At 49.9% G+C, this 21,324-nt stretch overlaps 1 protein-coding gene across 1 annotated transcript in view; it reads left to right on the top strand.

Moving 5' to 3' along the window:
* ADAMTSL3 (ADAMTS like 3) overlaps positions 1-21,324 on the top strand; it is a 347,085-nt gene that overhangs the window by 268,339 nt on the left and 57,422 nt on the right. The window contains exons 23-25 of the mRNA XM_044232432.1: positions 3,212-3,365; positions 15,105-16,176; positions 21,048-21,175. Of these exons, the coding sequence (XP_044088367.1) occupies positions 3,212-3,365; positions 15,105-16,176; positions 21,048-21,175 (1,354 nt within the window). The remainder of the gene's footprint in view (positions 1-3,211; positions 3,366-15,104; positions 16,177-21,047; positions 21,176-21,324) is intronic.

Genomic DNA, 21,324 nt, shown 5'->3' on the forward strand with positions numbered 1-21,324 from the left:
GAGCCGTGGGGCAGGGGACACTGAAGGAGACATGGCATTCGCCGGCCTCCTAGCCAAGGAAGGCTTCCAGGGCTGACGTGGGGGGAAGGAGAGTCCGCAGTTGCTGCGTTAGTCCGCAGTGAGCCAGTTGCGGAACAGGCTCCTCCCTGAGTCACAGTGGCCAGGCGAATGCCAAGAGCTGAACAGACGTGCGGACAACAGAAATGAAAGTGTGTTACCAACCAGTGTGTTGCACACAGTTAATGTAAGTGGCCCTGGCTCATCCCCTGCCTGCGTTGTTTGCACACAGCTGTACTTCGAGCTCCAGTGGAAACCCTATGCTGCACACCAGGCGGGCAGGGGCGCCGAGGAGGAAAAGGAGAAAGTCGGGTTGCAGGGAAAGGAGTAGCACGCAAGAGTCACAGGAATGGCGGTCACACCACAGAGCTAGTACCAAGGGAACGGTTCCAACAAATCAGCTCTGTGTTCCCCAGGGAAGTATGGACCCGGTGTCTGGTGGGAAAGTTGCTCTAAAATGAGGCTTGAGCTCAAAAAGAGATTGTAAGTCGGCAAAAGGAGAAGACAGCTGGAACAGTAGGGGGCAAAAAACCCCCCCCCAAACCACAAATTACAAACAACAACAAAATTAGAGAAAATGAGAGAAGACAAGAGTTGTGTAGAGGCCGGAACGCCACACTACCGCGGTGGGTGTGGAAGACAGGAGATCAACCTGAGCGCATTGGTGTGAAATGTGAAAAGAACAGAACAAATGGCACAGAAAATAAGAGAAAAATATTCAGAGATAGTAAAGGGGAATTTATTAATGACAAATAATAGTAAAAACTTTCTTTGATAAAAACTTTGGTCTGTATATCATAACGGCATACCACGTGCCAAGAAACTATGACCCAGAGTGGCATAGCCTGCCTATGGTGCAGAGCTTCATGCATAAAGAAAGAGCCTACTGGCCTCTGAGCAGAAAGGGCAAACAGATACATCACAGACACTCCCTGTCTGGCCGTGCATACCCTCACAGTAGCATTCAGGGCACAAACACAGGGGAACAGGGGCTGCACGGTTCAAAAGGAAGGAAAGTCTGACCCAAGTATCTGCTCTTCTTGGTGTTCTTCATGTAGAAAGTCATCAGGGAAATACAACTCAAAACCACAAAGAGATCTCAGCTCACACCAGTCAGAATGGCTAAAATCAACAACACAAGAAACAACAGATGCTGGCGAGGATGAGGAGAAAGGGGAACGTTCTTACACTGCTGGTGGGAATGCAAGCTGGTGCAGCCACTGTGGAAAACTGTGTGGCGGCACCTCAGAAAATCAAAAATAGAGCTACCCTACAAGCCAGCAATCGCACTACTGAGTATTTACCCAAAAGATACAAACTTTGTGATCTGAAGGGACACCTGCACTCCAGGTTCACAGCAGCAATGTCCACAATAGCCAAGCTATGGAAAGAGCCCACCTGCCCATGGACAGATGAATGGATAAAGAAGAAATGGTGTATATATACCGTGGAATATTGCTCAGCCATCAGAAAGGATGAATACTTACCATTTACCTAGGCATGGATGGAACTAGAGGGTATTGTGCTAAGCGAAATAAGGCAATCAGAGAAAGACAATTATATGATCTCACTCATGTGGAATTTAAGAAACACAACAGGATCATAGGGGGAGGGAGGAAAAAATAAAATGGAATCAGAGAGGGAGACTTTTCATCTAGGAAACAGACTGAGGTGGGGGTGGGTGGACGGAAGAAGGAGGTCACTGGGTGACGGGCGTCGAGGGGGCGCGCGGTGGAATGAGCACTAGTGTTATACGCAACTGATGAATCACTGAGCTCTGAAGATAATAATGCATTATATGTTAATTAGACCGAATTTAAATAGAAAACTAAAAAAGGACAACGGAGAGGCAGTCAGAAAATATGTGTCCATCGGGACGCCTGGGTGGCTCAGTCGTTAAGCGTCTGCCTTCGGCTCTGGTCCTGATCTCAGGCTTCTGGGATCAAGTCCCATATCAGGCTCCCTGCTCAGGACAAGTCTGCTTCTACCCCTCCCACTCCCCCTGGTTGTGTCCCACCCCGCTCCGTCTCTCTTCTCTGTCAAATAAATACATCAAATCTTAAAAAAAAAAAAAAGAAAGAAAGAAAGAAAAGAAAATATAGAAAATATGTGTCCATAAGCCTACGCCACAAAGACTGCAAATATCAGAAACCCTGACCTCACCTAAATGGTATCACGGAGGCTAACTGGAGGTTTGGGCGAGGGGTGGGGGACTGAATGGTCTTATGTCTGTGTCCCTGTTAGCAGGGGGCCAGTAGCTACTCCCCTAAGTCAAAACAGGTCATTAAAAACAACAATCTAAATCTGCTGTTGGTTTCTTCATTAACTTTACAGGCTTCTTTAGGGAATTAATTGTTAGGGCGGAAAAAAAACCCTCAGATATACAACAACTCCTTTAATTCTACTTCAGTCCCCTTTTTTCCGATATACCTAATAAAACTGCATTACATTTTTAAATTAAAACTGCGTGTACAAAAATGATTATCAAATACCAACCTTATGCACACATTGAAGATCAGATATTAGTGTTATTTTATGTAGTTCGAGTGATTTTTTAAACTTTCCTTTAATACTTTTCTGTTTCTTGAAGTCTTGGTCGTGGGTGTGTATCTTTTTTAATGCAATCATTGTACTATATAAATAAACAACTAAAAAATTAGGTATCAGTTACACTTCCAAAAAAATCTCCACGACAGTAAATTACTGGAAATTAATTACTGTCTCAGAGAGGGAGAAGGAAGAGAGAGAGGCAGGGAGGGAGGAAGGAAACTCCCTGTATTATAAAAGATAAGTAAAAAAAAAAAAAAAGACAAGTCACAGGGATGAAAAGTACAGGGTGGGGATACAGTCAGTAATACTGTAATGACGTTGGTTGGTGGCAGGTGGTGACCGTGGCCGCGGTGAGCCCTGGGTACTGTATAGACCTGGCCAATCACGGTGTCGTACGCCTGAAGCTAACGTCACATTGTGTGTCCTGTATACTCGAAATAAAGACATAAGTTATCAATAAGAAATAAGAGGGGTTCAAGCCTCGGAATGGCTTCCGAATGGGCACAGCCACACGTGCGACCCCTCCCTGCGCCATCGGGGACTTGGCTGTTGGCTGCGTGGTCTGCGGCAGCCCCGCGTGACCGGTGCGCGACTCTCATTCCAGTGCTCCGTCAGCTGCGGTGCTGGAACCCAGCGAAGACAGCAGGTGTGTCAGAGGCTGACTGCCAAGGGCCGGCGCGTTCCCCTCGCTGAGATGATGTGCCGAGACCTTCCAGGGCCCCCTCTCGTAAGACCTTGCCAGATGCCTGCGTGCACTAGTAAGTATGTCCAGGCCGATCTCCAGCCGATACGCTCGGTCCGTTCCTCTCGTCCCAATGGCTTTACCTCCCGTGAAGCAGCACGTTCCGAACCTGCGCAAATGCATCTGTTCGGCCTCCTCGCTTGCCTTTGTACTTCCTTCTCCCCTTCCCGTGGCCGTGATTTCTTCCACTAACAATTCGGGAGTGTTCCTTGTAGAGGTTAAGCCGGACTGCTTTCCGGTTTTCTTCGCCCGTGATGCATTTGGATCTCCAGTAAGAGGAGAAGAGTTGAGCATTTTAAAATATTCAGGTATCTGTTCTTGTGTAAAATCGAAAACCAGCGAGGATGAAAACATAAATTGGCGTTCTTTTTAATGGTAGTTCAGGCACTTTTTCAATTAATTCTAAATAGCAAGCTTAGTATAGAGAGTTCAGAGTATGATTTCATTACATCTACAAGCTAGTATGCATGTTGGACTCCTGTATTTTCAGTGTACCTTAACAGAATGTATGTTTGCACAAATACATGTGTGTTTCATGTAGGAAGGTGGGTGACAATGCATGAAAATAAGGCAGGAGAGGGCCACCTGGGTGGCTTAGTTGCTGAAGCATCTGCCTTTAGCTCAGGTCATGATCCTGGGGTCCTGGGGTCAAGACCTGCGTTGGGCTCCCTGCTCTTCAGGGAGTTTGCTTCTCCCTCTCCCTCTACCCTGCTCATGCTCTCTCTCTCTGTCTCTCAAATGAATAAATAAAATCTTAAAAAAAGAGAGAGAAAATAAGGCAGCAGAGTAGTGGGGGGAGGTGGGGTTTGGAGCAAGAGGAAACGCATACTAGAACTGCGCAGCTTCTTGGTCTGTCTCCTGCTTTCTTGTTCACGGTCTTTATTCACCTGTAAAGTGAATTCACCTACTAAGTTCTTCAGATACCTTCCTGAACTTATGGTAAGAAAACAAAAATCAGAAATTTATTATGTTAATGCTGCTTAAGAAAAAAAACCCTGAGATATAAAATCCAAAAATACCAACAACTTTCCTGGAGAAAGTCATAAAGCAAAGTAAAACAAACAGTTACAAGTTGAAAAAAAAAAAGTAGTAGCATTCATTGTGTGGTTTCCTTGCATGTGTTAAGTCCTTTAGTCTCCAGCATTTCGTAAGACCGACATTATCCCCATTTGGAGACAAGAACCCCAAGACTAGAGAATGTACGAGACTTGACCAATGACCCGTAGTGCCAGGTGCGCGCGTGGCCTGTGTGACCACGGGTCCGTCTGATTCTTGGGTCCACACTTCAGCCACCTCTTTATGCTGATTCATGGACAGCGTCAACTTTTCTCCTTGGGAATTCTTCGAGAACACTTTTCCAAAATCTTGAGATTCCAAAACTTTGAGATTCCAAGTTTCCTTGTGTCTTGGAATTCAAGAACGCCTGTGGCACATGGTACCATGTCATGCTTCAAAATGCTTCTCTGTCTGACTTTGATTAATTGCGGATGGCTGTGTACCAATGCATTTAGGCTGTAAACTGCCTTCAAGGGGAGTGATGTTAAAGGGTGTGGGAACTTCCTCTAAGATAACCACAGAATGGCCTGCGGAAGTATGTCTTGGTCGTTAGGGTATGCAGCATGGTGCAGATTCAATGATAAACCATTACCGCATGCAGCAGAGAACGGAATTATAAGCTTTAGGGAGGGCCAAGGAACAAGAAAAAAAGCCAGTAATATTTCTTCTTTCCCCACCCCATTCCCTAGCTTGCCAAACATGTGGGTCATGGAAACAGAGAAGAGAGGGGAACGCCTGCTCCCAGCCCTGCCAGATCACCCCGAGCTGGGCCTCCGTTCCCGCTGTAGCCTGGCTCACGCCCTCACCTGTGCTCAGCGGCCCTGGCGAGCTGAAATGCGGCTTCTCCCTCTGCACTGTGCTGTGGCATCCTCTCCCCCCACCGCCTGCTCCCAGAGCCAGGCGACGCACTCCGCGTTCCCCCGTCCTCCCGACCCCCGCTGTCTCGCACCGGTTCCCCACCGCCGTCATGCACCCAGGGCTAACACTGGCCCTCGCACGCCTTCGGGCATCACACCTGGACCGACAGCCACCCACTGCCTTTTCCCAGCACACGCTACCCCCAGGCCCCTTCTTCCTTGCCAGAAGCCAACATCCATGTCCATGACCTTTCCAACACCTTGATCCCTATCTCCTTCCGTCATTGACCTCCCTGAGCCCTGCCCCATCACCCTGGCGTGGTCACACTTGCTCAGACGTGGCCCTCAGAAGTGGCTTCCCGCTGTCCCCCCCGCACCCCCATGCCGCTCCTGCGTGTGCGGTGAGAGCCTCGCTGTGGACACTCTTACCTTTCCTTCCGCCCCTGCCTTGACCACCTGCTCTCTTCAACCCTGGGGTCACATTTCAGGTGAGGAAGGTTTGGGTTGTTTGGCGTTTGGTTCCCCAGCCGGAGCTACCGGGACTCACTGAAGGAAATCATGTCACCTTCGTGTTCCTGCTCTCTCATTTACCTGCGCATCGCGCGTTTTTCCCTAGTTCCTAAGAATCCCCTAAAAATTCACCGTGGTAGCTCTCTACCCCGCAGGAGCTCCGATCCCCTTTCTCTGCGGCTGCTTGTGACTTTCCTTCCACGGGGACTGCCAAGGCCTGCGTGGCACAATGCCCTCTGACTCTCCTCGCCTCTTCACCTCACTTCTGCCTGCCCCGGGTGAGCCCCAGGCTGGACCTGTGGGGTCTGCATTGTGGGCCCGGCCCTTGCATCGTTGCAGGGGGTCTGAACACAAGAAAGACCAAGCCCGCTTGTGCTGCGACCGTGAGTCCCTCTCAAGCCTCCACTTCTAGATAAGTCTTCTGACGGGCGCCTCAGGTTGGAGTAAGACCCATCCTCGTCGGAGGAGTGAGCTTTGCCGGTCTTTATTCTGACCGTTGTGACGTGCAGGGGTGGCAGGCGGGTGGGAGAGATGTCTTGAGCACTCCTCGGTCCAGTTCTGCCCCTGCCTGCGTCCCCGCTCCATGCCCTGCCTTGCCCCACGGCAGGCGTTGACCCCTTGCTTGAATTCTTTCTGCCGCCGTGTCTAGTGACCGGCACTCTTGTTCCTGAAAGACCATTGCTAACCCTGCCTTCCCCAGTCACCTGTTTAGTTGTATTAATCTCTGGAAGATAATACATCGTTGTGGCTAAGCTAATCACTTGAGTGACAATCCCAGTGTTCCAATCCCTAGTCCTAATCTCTGCCAGCCTCAGTTTTCTCCTCTGTAAAATGGGAATAGTGGTTGTATCTACCTCACAGGAATGTCCTGAGAAATAATACCTACAACGTGCTTAGAAACAATGCCAGGCCTGTGTAAAAGCCTCAAAAAATAGGTGGTTTTTAATGCCATCCTTTTAATTCCTGTTTTGCTTTAAGAAAGGATAAAATGTCGTAGAACAACTTGTGATGTGTCTTGTGTCCCCTGAGGGTGGGAGCTTGTATGGGGTCGGTTCTCAGTAGCCCTGGACTCTTCTCCACATAGGCCCCCGGAAGTGCTTATCACCATGACTTAGACCCACAGAAATGCTTTTGAAATGTGTCAGACTTGAATTGTCCTCATATTGCTGTTCGAAGTCTGCCTGGCTTGGTTTCTTTGTTGTTGTTGTTGTTTTAAAGATTTATTTGAGAGAGAGAGCAAGTGTGCGCACAGTGGGGAGGGGCAGAGGGAGAGGGAGGGGAACACAGGCCGACTCCGTGCTGAGTACAGAGTCGGACGTAGGGCTCGGTTCATGACCCCGAGATCAGACCTGATCCTAACCCAAGAGTAGGACGCTCATCCGACTCTGCCGCTCAGGTGTCCCTCCCTGTCTTGGTTTCTAATTAGGGATCCGAAGAAAAAAAAGTAACAGAAAGTAATGTTTGATTTTAGGTTTTTTAAATGATAGCTCTAGGCTTTTAGGTTTCCTGAGATTTGGTGAAGAATTCTTATTTTTTATCAAAGTACTGAGATCAAGGGGCACCTGCGTGGCTCGGTGGGTTAAGCCTCTGCCTTCAGCTCAGGTCATGATCCCAGGGTCCTGGGATCGAGTCCTGCATCCGGCTCTCTGCTCAGTGGGAAGCCTGCTTCCTCCTCTCCCTCTGCCTCTGTCTCTGCCTGCTTGTGATCTCTGTCTGTCAAATAAATAAATAAAATCTTTTTAAAAAAAGAAAGTACTGAGATCAAGATGGTTGAGGGAAGGGAGGCACCCCGGTAGGCACTAGGTGATTGAAATGTCAAAAAAAGATATGCCTCACCAGGGCTTCCCTCGAACACACTCACTTCTCTGGTGAAGAGAGCTCTTGGTGTGCGGCTCTTGGTCTCCCTCCTGGTTCCAACCCCATGTGCCTCGTTAGCTCTCCCACCTCCTACGCAGGCCTCACCCTTCAGGCCCCGCCTCCACTCGCCCTGTAGCTTCTCAGCTCCAGGGACGCCCACCCCGCCTGACGTAGCTGCAGCCCTTGGAAACCTGGGGTGGGGGGGCGCACAGGCCCACCTTGGCAGCCCCTCGGGGTTGGCTCATCTGTCGTGCAGCATCTAAGGGCACATGCTCAGTCACTCATTCATTCGATAAAGAGTAAGACCTTACTCTGTACCCGGCCCTCAGGGTAGAGATGATCACTCGTCCTGGACATCCGTGTCTGCAGTGTCAGGCGACACGATCCCCTTATGAATTCTTTCTGCGGTCCTTTACCCGCTGCTACTGTGTTTTAGGTGTTTGACACGAAATGGAAAAGACGCATTCTCTTGTCTCTAAGCTCCCAGAGGCCAGTGGGAGAGAAATATACGCACGGAAACGAGAATAGTGTGGGCCACGGTGCCGTGAGGGGATGCCGAGGGCAGCGGTCAAAGCCCCCGGGGGAGCGGGAGGTGAGGAAAATTTCACAGGGAGGTTCCCTTGGGCAGAGTTCTGGAAGATCAGTGTCCATTCTCCAGGCTTATGTGGAGGAGGATGCAGTACAATCTGGAGAGCGGTGTGGACAAAGGTAGAGGGTGTCCGGTGGAGTCCTGTGTCCAGAGAAACCGCCAGAAATGCCACAGGCTTAGAACATAGGTTCAAAGTTATGACAAAAGAGAAAGCTTGAGAATTCAGTTGTAGAGGATATTAACTCCAGCTTAAGGAGTTTAGGTTTTATCCAAGAAGGAGATGACCCAGTCAGATTTTATTTTGGTCTGTTTACTCTGACAGCTCTGTGGGCACATCAGATAAATACAAGGCTGCAGGCTGGGAGTGTGGGTGAGGGCCTGTGGCAGTATCTAGGGGAGAGAGCATCGCGGTGGACTCTCAGAATGTTTCAAATATCCCACCTAAGTACCTCAAGCTAAGGGATAGGGACGGGGTATGCTTATCAGTGTCTAACAACCAGCTCTGGGGTTTACGGGTGGTGAGGAGGGAGGGTAGCTACTATTTGCTTCTTTTTCTGATTTCTGTGCTGTAAGTATGCCCATCATGGCCAGCTTTGGGTGACTGATGTGACATGGTTGAATGCAGAGTTGGGGACAGGCACTAACAACCTCATTGATCCGAGAGCTGGTGAGAGGTAGGGCCAGATGCCAGACACCACTGGACAGGGAGGAATCATGATGCCTTTCTGTTTTCTGGCTTGGGGTAATTGGGAGAAAGTGATGCCATTAACTCAGGGAATACAGGAAGAGGAGGATACTTGGGGTGGGATGTGGGCAAGCATGATGTGTTTAGAGTATAATATTTTTAGTTTGAAGTATCAGGAAGAGATCTCTGATAAGTAGTGGATAATTAGGTCTGGAGCCCCAGAGAGAGGTCCAGACTAGACAGATAAACTAGACTAGATAAACTAGACCAGAGAATCTAGACAGATAAACTAGGTCTAGATAAACTGGACCAGGTAAACTAGAATGACAGACTAGTCCAAGTAAACTAGGCCAAGTAACCCAAACAGATAAACAGACTAGATAAACTAGGCAGATAAACTAGACTAGGTAAACTAGTCTAGGTCAACTAGATCTGATAAACTAAACCAGTTTATGAACTAGACCAGATAAACTAGATAAACTAGACCCAATCAAGTAGACTGATAAACTAGACTAGATAGACTGAATAAATTCAATTAAATTAGACTAGGTAAACAAGACAGATAAATTAGACTTCATAAATTACAGCAGGTAAACTAGAAAGATAAACTTCACTAGGTAAACTAGACCAAATAAACTAGACCAGATAATCTAGATAGATAAACTAGACTAGATAAACTGGACCAGGTTAACTAGACCTGATAAACCAGATCAGATAAACTACACAGATAAGCTAGATCAGGTAAACTAGAATGATTAACTATACTGATAAACTAGACCAGATATTCTAGACAGATAAACTAGACTAGATAAATTAGACGAGGTAAACTAGACTATGTGAACTAGGTCAGGTAAAGTAGAACAATAAACTAGGCCAAGTAACCTAGATAGATAAACAGAGTAGATAAAGTAGGCGGATAAACTTTGATAAACCAGATAAACTAGATAATCTAGACCCAGTAAACTAGACTGGTAAACTAGACTTGATAAATTCCATTAAACTAGACTAGGTAACTAGACAGATAAATTAGGCTTGATGAACTAGACCAGGTAAACTGGACCAGATAAACTAGGCTAGATGAACTAGTCTGATAGACCAGAACTGATAGCCGGGTCAAGATCAAGCAGGTCAGGTCAGCTAGCCGGCTGCGAGGCGCTCAGGACACCTGCAGGGTCGCCGGACGGGAAGGGCAGAGTGCGAAGCGACCCCAGGGGCCCCGGAGCGCGCGGAGCAGCGTCAGTGAGCCGCGGCCGGAAAGGCCCCGTGAGGTTGAGAACGCGTGAGCGGAGGGACTTCCCGGAGAAGCGAGTGATTCAGGGGGCCGCGTGGCCTAGAACGGCTACTAAGAACGTGGAAGGGAGGCTTCACACGGGTCACCGGCCGGACAGACCGCGGGTGGCCTTCCCGGGGAGCGCTGAGCGGGGAGCTGCGAGCGAGGCCAGACGGTGTCTGGCTGGCAAGCACCGAGCGGCGGTCAACAGAAGCCACCGTCAGGCGGACGAGGCAGCTGCGGCAGCGGCCTCCCGGGGCCACTGGGCCGTCCTGGCTCCTTTAGCAAGTCTGACCCACGGCACCCCCCGCCCCGCTCAGTTCCCGTGCCTCTACCATCAGCGGAGTCTGGCGAGAGTCCGGCATGCGCAGGTCCTTGCCTGGGCTCCAGGGAGCCCGCTGACTCTGCTGCTGGAGGACGGACCCGGAGCCGGCGCCAGCCCTGCGGCCACACTCGGGGGCCTCCGATGGTGCTGGGCAGTTCTAGAAGGCTAAGAGGCTGCATCGCAGCTGAAGCCCCCTCGGGTGTGGCCAAAGGCCTGTGCTGGCCAGAGCAAGTGTACATACCCAACCCCTATGGCTTGGGGTAGGAGGCTGGCCTGGCACCAAGGCTTTGAGTTATGGCAGGGACAGGACTGGAATTAAGGCAGGATGCGGACAAGCAAGAAGCTGAGACACAGTTGCTGTGGGCAGCCTCGGGTTCCCAGGCTGGGTAGGGCAGGCTGGCACAGGACCAGAAGGAAGACCTCTAGAAGAAGACCTTTTCTAGAAAAGCCAGAAGATGTGGCATTTCTCACATCCCGCACAGTGGAGATGTGGGGGGAGGGGCGGTACCCTGCAGGCGCCGCAGCCCCTCCCGGAGGAAGCCGCAGGTTCCTGGCCGCTGTCTGCGGAGTAGATGCCCTCCAGAGCCAGGCTGAGCCAGTGTTGCCGTCCGGGGGTATCGTCCAGGGGCAGGAGGAGGCAGTCACCCAAAACTAGATTGGTTCTTGCCTAACTGTGTCCAGCGATGTCATCCTCCAGGCACTTCTCCAAAGGATCCCACAGGCGTCCCAAGAGAAGAACGGCCCACGCCGTGGAACCCGGCAGCCCAGCAGAGCCCGCCCCCTGGATCACGCCCCAGGCACCCCTGCCAACTCACCTGCTCTACCAGCACGAGCACTTTCGAAAGCTGGGCTGGGAAGGGAACCTGCCACGGTCACAGGGCTGACCTTCCAGCCACTAGGCATGCGGCCAGAGGGAGCAGAGGCCCTCTCACGTGGCTCACCCAGCCCCTTGGGCAGCTTCCTCGCCGAGGCTCCACACTGCCCCTCCCCTTTAGACTCCCCAGTTGCCTTGGAAGGAGTCAAGGCCCCATCTGGTTTAAGTCTCAGCCTTAACTGAGGAATATCTGGCTACCGGCGGACCAACAGGTAATTAGAACCCATGTCCCTGGTCGTGTCTTGGGCACCCAGATGCTGTGTGGACCTCTACCGGCCTCAGATCATCCCCCGTGGGAACCATTCAGCTAGAGCCGTGTGCTGCCTTGCTGCCTTGCCCACGTGGGCTTCCGTCTCCCAGTAAGTGCAGGAATGTTCCAGCGATGACCTCATCCTTCGCAGCATGCTGACCCCGAAGTAGCACGTCTCCTCACGTGCCTCAGTTGCACAAAATCAAAAGCCTAAGTTTGGCTCAGTTTGTGTCATGACCTTGAAGCTATCCACGTGCACATCCGTCCTTCCACTGTTGGCCGCCAAGGGACCCATGACCAGCTGGGGCGTTCACCGAGATCCTTGTGCATAACCTGGAGGGCTCTGTCTAGGGAGGGAGGCACGTGTCTGTGTAGATGCTCAGGTGTGTACATGGACATACGGACGCACGCTTCCTACCTTGACACAATGATAGGCCACTTGGAACTCTTTATAGGATGCAACTAGGTAAGTAAAATTAGAAGTAGGTGGGGAATGAGAAAGGAAAACAAATGAGGTGAATACATGGTTCCGTCTGGAATTGTGCCCTCCTCTCGTGTGTGGGCACAGATTTGGCTCCAAACTTGCCAACACGGCTGCGATCTTGAAGAGGCAGCCAGATCAGTGACACAGTTCGGCGTGCACTGGCTGGGAAATGAGCTCATTCCTCAGGGTAAGATGATCCCTGAGGCTGAGCCCAGAAAGAACTCCTCCTTCGGTCTTCTTCCAGAAGACACCACATGCCACACAGACTTTGGGCGGGTTCGCACCAGAACACAGATGCTGATTCCTTACTCTCCCTTTTCTCTTGACCAGCGACATCCTGTCACATTGCCTTTCAGTAAAAAATGGGGTCACGAACACCTTTCTCAGCTGCTTTGGTTTAATTCGGCAGTACGCTTGGTCGGGGGGAGCCAAGGGCTCTTAAACTTGGCTGCACATTTTGGGCATCCTGAGAACTTAACCAAATTCCAATGCCCAGCCCCACCCCATAAGTCAGAATTTCTGGGGATGGGACCCATTCGTTGAGATGAACGAACAGTAATACAGTGATACCTTCTAACAGGCAGCACAGTTGGAGAGCCACAGCTTTAGTGGTTACTGAACCCCCCCATACCAGTCGTTAACATCTGGACATATTGGGGTCCTGGTGGCTCCTTGATGAAGCGTCCAACCTTGACTGCAGCTCAGGTCATGATCTCAGGGGCGTGAGATGGAACCCTGCATCAGAGCAGAGCCTGCCTAAGATTCTCTCTCTCTCTCTCTCAAAAAGAGAAAAATTGTGGACATACTTCCCAAACGGTTGGTAAGTAGCCTCTGTCTGCACACGTGTGCCATGCTTGTTGCGAAGTCTTTCAGACGGCGTCGCTGCCTGGAACAATGGATGAACTATACACGGGCCGGCGAATCCCCAAGTTTTCTTCCTGCCTTTGAACGTGTGACAGCACATTCCACGTCCTGTGCTACTGAGCGAAAGACCATCTGTATGCCTCAGCTGGGGGGTGAACTTGACCTCCGCGGAGACTGTACCCCACAGGGAAGCGCGTGTGTGTGACCCATCACCCAGCTCCTCTTGGTGATGGGCCGAGGAGCATCGAGGGCAGAACCCCGGACAGGAGTCGGACCTATCAACCACGACTCTGCAGACTCACTGGGGCCTTCACCAAGAACATCTATTGTAGAAATTATGGGTTCAGCCTTGTGGTTTTCCTGGATGCACTGGTACCGCCCCACCCCAGCAAGCAGCTCAGCCCTATGGGGATCATAGCCACCAAAGAGGACTCCAGGAGTTCTGGAAAAACAGGGTCTCGGTAGACCCACCATAACTACTGCCGCGGGCTGGAGAGGGCCGTCTAAGTGCGGACTCGGTCTGGTTCTTCTCCTGGTGTGTCCCTGCAAGTGCCTGAGCTGGAGGGCCTATAACCATTGTCCTCCAAGCTAGTGAGGCCCCCGGTGCCATGACCTCCTGAGTCTAGCAGTACCTCAGGTAGGCGTCCATCTCCCCTCTGTCACCCCATGCTGCTTCTACGTCCTCCAGGTCCCTGTGGACCTAAGTGTATCATCAAAGAGGGACCAGATTTCCACCTATGCCCTGCCTTCCCCCGCCTTCGGAATCACCCTGGGGCTCAGCGAGGCCTTCCTGCAGGTTCCTCTTCCGAAGCAGAGACCTAAGGTGCGTCCTCTTTGGGCTGAAGCCATCCACTGGAGCCCATGTCCGGGAACCAGCTAGAGCCAGCCGCACCTCTCCGGGAGTGAGGGGGTCCTCTTGGACCTCCCTTTGTCACCTCTTGGGGTCTTGGAGGTTGTGCGTATCGAGTGCTCCCTGCTGGGCTGTGCATTTGGTACAAACGTCCAGCCAGGCTTTCACACTCCCCAGGGGAAGGCACTAGTGTTCCCCACATTTCCTAGGCAGGAAACCGGAGGCTCAGAGAGATCAGGTGACTTGTCCGAGGGGCAGAGCTAAGGTCCAAACTCAGGTCTGTCTGTCTGGCTTCAGAGAGATGTCTGTCTGTCTGGCTTCAGCGGGCTGTTCTCCCTTTTCTTCTGGGATCACATGCCCCTTCAGGCCCTGATGCTTTGACTGTCTTGCTCTGGCTACCAGCGGCCCCCGGCACCTCGTCCTCACCTCCAGGTCCTTCAAATGCTTGTGCTCCCATCCCCGCTTCTGCTTTCTCCCCGAGAGCGGATGTGCCTCCGTCTGAGTCGTATCAGCAAGGGGGCGTCTGATATTTGGGTCGTCCACCAACGTCAGACACCCCTTCCTGATATAAACACGTCACCTCACCTCTCCCCTAAACCAGGGCTTTGCAAAATAATTTATACATGTTATGCCCTTCATTCAGATTCCCATTCTTCACTGCTGACGTACTAGACAGGTGTGACATGTACCTCAATCTACAGATATACGGCATCCTGTTGTTTATCTTGTCATTCTCGGCTGGTTTTTTTTTTCCTTTTTTAGAATTTAAATTCAATTAGCCAACATACAGTACATCATTAATTTCAGATGCAGTGTTCAGTGATTCATTACTGGCCATAACACCCAGTGCTCCTCACCTCACATGGCCTCAATGCCCATCCCCCAGTTACCCCATCTCCCCACCCACCTCCCTTTCCACAACCCTCCGTTTGCTTCCCAGAGCCCAGAGTCTCTCATGGTTTGGCTCCCTCTCTGATTTCTTCCCATTCGGTTTCCCCTCTGTGCCCCCACGATCCCTTGTGTTATGTCTTATATCCTACATATGAGTGAAACCATATAATTGTCTCTGATTTATTTCGTTCAGCATAACACCCTCCAGTTCCATCCATGTTGATGTAAGTTGGAGGTGTTCATCCTTTTTGGTGGCTGAGTAATACTCCGTCCTCTGTGGGGAGCTGTTTTAAAAGATACATTTGTTGACTTGCATCGGCCTTGGAAGATTACTGTCAGAAAGCTTATATTATGGAGACACTTGTTCACATTTTCTTTCTTTCCCCCCTGCAGAAGCGAAACCAGAGACGAAGACACAGCCTGGGGAGCAGGGGCCCAAGATCCTCGGTGTCCCGAGAGTCTACATCCAGACGAGGGAGGAGAAGCGCATTAACCTGACTGTGGGGGGCAGAGCCTATTTGCTGCCCAACACTTCGGTGATCATTAAATGCCCAGTACGCCGATTCCAGAAATCCCTCATCCAGTGGGAGAAGGATGGCCATTGTCTGCAGAACTCCAAGCGGCTTGGCGTCACCAAGTCGGGCTCCCTGAAAATCCACAGCCTGGCGGCCCCGGATATCGGCACGTACCGCTGCGTGGCCGGCCCCGCGTGGGAGACCGCGGTTCTCAAGCTCATCGGCACGGACAACCGGCTCATCGCGCCCCCAGCGCTCGTGGAGAGTGCAAGGCCGTATCCCCGGATGGACCACGAGGACGCCAATGGCTTGGGAGCCACGTGGCAGAAAATGAGGCAGCTGTGGGGTAGCAAAAATGAGCTGTATCCGGAGGACGGCCAAGTGGCTAAGCAGCCTTTCTGGAGGGCTCTGTTGGGTCCCTGCAGTAATTCTGCAGGAAACCCTCACTCCTGGGAGTTTAAGAATAAGCAGTTTGAAGCAGCCGTTAAACACGGAGCGTACAGCATGGAGACGGCCCAGTTCGAGGAGCTGATCCGAAACATGAGTCAGCTCATGGAGACCGGAGAGGTCAGTGACGACCTGGCGTCCCAGGTGATCTACCAGCTGGTGGCCGAGTTAGCCAAGGTGCAGCCAGCGCTGGCCCCCTGGGGGGGTGCCCAGGAAGGGGTGCCTCCCGCCGCCCAGCTGAGGGGCAAAGCCAGAAGGAGGCCTCAAGCCTCGGAGGTGGAGAACTCGGGCAAGCTGACCTTCAGGCCCGAGGGACCCGTTCTCAGGAGGCAAAGCGAGCCCACCTCGATTTCATTTAACAAAACAATAAATTCAAGGATTGGAAATACCGTGTACATCACGGAAAGGACGGAGGTCATCAATATACTGTGTGAGCTCGTTACCCCCAGTCAGGCCACCTACACGTGGACCAAGGATGGGACCTCGTTACAACCCTCAGAAAAGTAAGTAAAAGAAGGATACAGTGTTCCCTGTGTCATACCTTCTTAATGGGCATTCCAGTTTTCTTGAAAAGACTTTCAAATTCCTTCTTCTGAGAATGTGTTTCCAACAGGAGTCTTTAGGAAAGAAAAAAAAAAAAAGGTTAGGATGTGTTTTTCACATATGCACTGGAATTTTAAAAATTAAACCTTTACCATCCCCATCATTACCAAGACTGGGTACAGTCAGACGAGTTTAAGCATGCATAGCCTCTCTCTTTGCAGAGATGTTATTTTTAACATTTTAAATGTTATTTTTAACATTTAAAAATAAACCACAGAAGGCCTCAGAAAAGCCATCATCCTTGCAGTCATCCTACACCAGGTGGGAACTGCAAATCAGAATTTATCTACGGTGTGCTTCTCTATCTAGGAGACGTGGTATCTCCTTGGCGTTCACGTTGGCCCCGAGAGTTAGTAGCTTTCTCATGAAGTCACCAGCAGACAGAATCCCAAGACTAACTCACAGGCCATCCAGAGCCAGGGACCCTATCTCCTGAACAGCGCCGGGGATGTGTGGCCATCACACAAATGACAGCCTCAGCAGAAAGACTGAGTCTCTGAACCACTTTTCTGTATCATGCCCCGTGTTAGGTCATGAGATCCTAGAATAAGGATCAAAGGGTTTGAGATGCTCTCCACACAGTATCAAGTCAGAGTTTCACCATGATCCGCGCGTCCACGCGAAGACAGCGCATTTCACTGATTTCCCGTGAAACAGCGGGAATGACAAGTAGTCGTTCATTTTTGCATCTTTCCGTGTCTCTGAGTCCTGCTGTTTATACACACAGGACCAGAGATGGTCTGCTTCCTTTTAGCTTGCCTTCAGAGAGCCCGAGCTGCCTCCTGGGATTGTTAAGAGGAACAGAACAGCCGATGTTAAATTGCTTTGCAGACCTTACTGTACTTAAAAAATGCAAATTTTATTTTTACCACGTCTGTGAGTGCCTTTGAGCCTAATGCGTGAAACAGTGGAAGAAATCTAGGTAAAACTCGATTTTTTGTGATACATGATCAGGCTGTACCTTAGAGTGAGAAGATAGAACAAGTCTAACTTCTTCTTTTTTTACCATGGAACTCTGAACACAAGGCTGGAAAGAACTTTTCCCAGGGAAAAATAAACCTTCCAGGTCAACTCGCTTAGCAGTTCGCAAATCTTTTGGCCTTGGGACCCTTTTGAACCTAAAAAAAATGAAATAAAATAAAATAAACCAAAACTTTAAAAGCTTTTCCAAGAAGCCTAAAGAGCTTTTGTTCATGTGAGTTATAGCTATCGATATTTACCATATTAGAAATTGAAACAGAACATTGAACATGTCTATTTACTAATCCATTTAGAAATAACAGTAAGAAGCCCATCACAGGTTTGCATAAATAACGCTTTTTGAAAAAGCCATCTTTAAAGAAAAGGACTGATAACGAGGGCACTGTTTTATATCTTTGCAAATCTCTTTAATGTCTGGCTTAATAAAACACAGCTGCATTCTCATAATGCTTCTCCGTTAAGTACGTTGTGATACGCTGTTGTAAGTAACGTTCATAGAGAAAGTTCGGCCTCACCCAGATATGAGAGTTGGAAAAAGGAGGACATTTTTCAAAGCCTTTTCAGATAATCGTGGCTATTTTTTCTGACTACAGTAGCTTCTGAAATTCCAGTCAGCTGGAATGTGGACTCTGAAGCCATATTGGTGACATTTTATTCTTCCCTTACGGCAAAGCCTTATCTTGTGCTCGGAATGGATCTTTTACCTACAAGTGATTTTGTAATATCACACAGTGCTCGTTTGCAAAATACTGGCTCCCCAAGTTACAGCGTCTCCCTGCTGTTGGCCCATTTCCCTAGACAATGTAAAAAACACACACATTCTGAAGTGTCACTACCCAGCGCATCAGGAAAGTCTTTGAATTCTGGAACGCTGTCAGGCTCACCATGGAGGATACTAATTTTCCTAAAATTTTAATTTTCACGTGAAAGTCCATGAAAATTCAACACCATCAGTTGCGCTCCTTGAATGGGCCAGCTCCTTTCAGTTAATTTTTTTAAAACAGCTGCCACATACCCCAGGCTGAATAATTATAATGTTAGCCATTCTTTCGGGTAAAAATGGTGTTCCATGAAAAAAAACGGGGGGGGGTGGGCTCGTTCAGCTTGCAGATCAGATGTGTGGGGCTTTGGGTGTGTTTCCCATTCTGTATACAGAACATGAAAAATATACACACTTGAGGGTTAAGATTTGGTAAAAAACAAACAAACAAACAAAAAAACAGTTAAGTCGCATGGCCGCGTGAAGGACATTCCTAAGGGAAACTGGCATTTTTGCTTTCATAGCAAGTGCGTGGTGGCCAAGACACAGGGACACCTGGTGCACATGGGCTATCTGTGCAAATGTCAACTGAGCAAGAAAGGCAGATAATGGCTTAGTGTCCTTATGAAAATGGTTTTGAGCTCAGGAACCTCTGGGGTCCTTGGACTGCCCTTTGAGGACGGCTCAGCAATATTCATTTTATAAGAAGCCGAGGCTGAGCGAGTGGAACTGATCGATTCACCCGTGGCCATGTCCACAGGGCGGGGGTCATGGGAGAGCGTGGTCAGCTTACCTGAGTGTTTGTGGGGTTGATTTCAAATAGCTTGTGTTGACCACGTGGAATTAACAGGCGCTCCTGAGCCTGAGGCTCCTGGAGGTCATATGAAGACAGGTTTTGACTCAGTACATCCAGCTCAAGTGGGTTTCTCCGTACTTTAAGGATCAGCCATTGGATACCGAAGCGATTCCATACGGCTATTAAAAGTTTTCGCTTTTCAATTGTTAAGAGAATAAAAAAATAAGATCCATCCTTACTTCCATTTTCTTCCTCAAACTTACCTAATGAGTTTGTTCTCCATACATTTCAGTTCCTTGATACAAAAAAGGTTCTCACCTGTAGATACATTTTTCTGAATCTCACATGTCTTTTCAGTCCAGGTAACTCCAAAACGGAATTACGTTTCTGAGAGCATCTACCCAAGGGGAGGAAAGTGTGTAAGGGCATAGGGGCTTAGATGTTATCTGGGTAACAATTCTCAGCCAGAAAGGCCAGACAGTGGGTAGATTTGCTGGGGCTGATGCCTGTGGAAAGATGGACTTTGTCACAAGTAAGGCTGTCCAGCAGAGACCAAGGTCGCATCCCTTATGGAGCTTCACCCACTGTTCTCCAGCCCAGGGACTGACCCAGGTCGGATGCCGTGATTTCTCACTATGCCGCTGAGACCTATAGAACAAAGGGATGGTTTGAAGATCTCCAAATCCTATAAACATGTATATGAGATAATTGAGGAAAACATTTTAGTGTATTTATTTTTCAAATGTAGTTATTCATTTTGTTGTTGTTCTTAATCGACTATTCTGTAATAGGGATTTTAGATTTTAGACGCAGATGTTTGCGTGAAGTCTGGCCCTACTAGTAATGAGGTCTGTTGTACTCCTGATTTTGGTCCGGGCGATTCCGAGGTTGTGTTTCTGCCCACTTTTGTGGATTTCATATGTGTGTTGCGGGGGGTTTTGTGTCCTGCTGCTACGCACACTCCGCGCCACGGTTCTGTTGTATTCTGACCATTTGTCCCTTTAGTCGTCGGAGGATTCTGAGAACTTTCTGTACAAAAGTTGCGGTGTTCGGCACTGTTGATGCACAGCTGTGAGTAGGATTTGGTCCCTGCTTTTGAAAAGATCACAATCTGGCGGGAAGAAATAGATATTTCATCAAACAAATACACAAACCAGAGCAGAAGGAGCCCAGAGGGGGAGAAGATAACTCTAGGAGGATTGGGGAGAGCTTTACAGGGAAAATTATATTTGATCCGGGATTCAGTGGGTAAGTCAGAGTTTGTCAGAATGGGGGCTGGGGGGGGGGAGGGCATTCCAAATGCAGTGAATGACACATGCACCCGCTCGGGGTTATGAAAGATCATGGAATGTTCTGGAAACTGTTAGAGGCTCATTATGGCTGGAGCACCGTGAGAGCACCATGAAGCGACAGGAAATGGAGAAGTGGCCCCAGCTCAGCTCATGAAACACACAGGCTTTAGTGGTCAGAATCGTCCCTGTGGCTGGGATCTGGAAAGTGGGAGGCAGCAGGAGGGAAAAAACGGTATACGGACCAATGATGCAGGTGATCAAGAAGCAGCTTCAAATTGTTAGGAAAAAATTAAAATAAAAGCAGAACAAGCACCTTTTTCTCTTCCCCGAGTCATTGCGTCATCTGCCAGGATACACCTGACCAGCTCTGGTTCTCAGGGCCATGTACCCGCTGGCGGGGACGGCTGTCCGTAGCTGGGAAGCCGCACGGAGCTCATTCGGGTCAGCGCAGACTCTCAGCCGGCTGCTCCGAGGCCAGTAGAACACAGTCTCGGCATCACGGTCTCCTCTGACTTCTTCCTACAGGCACAGCGAGGGGACAGCCAGAGCCGAGTCCCTTTGACTGACTCACTTCCCGTGTGAAAACCCGAACTGAAAAATCCATTCCTGCTGTCTGTGAGGAAGGATTTGGCCCCCAAAAGGGGGGCTAACATCCTTGCAGCCGACGCTTCCTAGTTTGTCTTTTTGATATTGTGGTGGATTAAGCATCGGGTCCATCCACAAGTGTCCTGTCATGTACAGTGAGGCAGGAAGCCGCGCTCTCCCGGCACCGTCCAGGAACCCGGTCTCTGAGCTCCAGCCCAGGAGGAAGGCTTCTCCACCCTCCCGTCTTCCGGCGGGACCTTGCCAGCCCAGGGTCGGATTCTGCAGTCCTCTCTCCCTCTCTCCCTGGGACGTGCCCTGGGCCCAGGCAGTGAAGCACCCTTCCTCTCTGCCCCACAGGATCATCTTGGCCGGAATGGGGAAAATGCAGATACGGAACCCCACAAAGAAGGAACAAGGAACGTACGGATGCTCGGTAGCTAACCATCTCGGTTCGGACGTGGAGAGTTCTCCGGTGCTCTATGCAGGTAATGCCCGTTGCTGACACCCGGAATGCCCAGTCTGGGGTTCTCTAGAGCGGCAGTTCCCAGAGGTCAGCACGAAGCAGCGGAAACACCCGAGGGGAAGGTCAGAACACAGATTTCTAGACCCCATTCCTGGAGCTTCTGACTCAGTA

The sequence above is a fragment of the Neovison vison genome, chromosome 13, assembly GCF_020171115.1.
Source record: "Neovison vison isolate M4711 chromosome 13, ASM_NN_V1, whole genome shotgun sequence".
NCBI lineage: Eukaryota > Metazoa > Chordata > Mammalia > Carnivora > Mustelidae > Neogale > Neogale vison.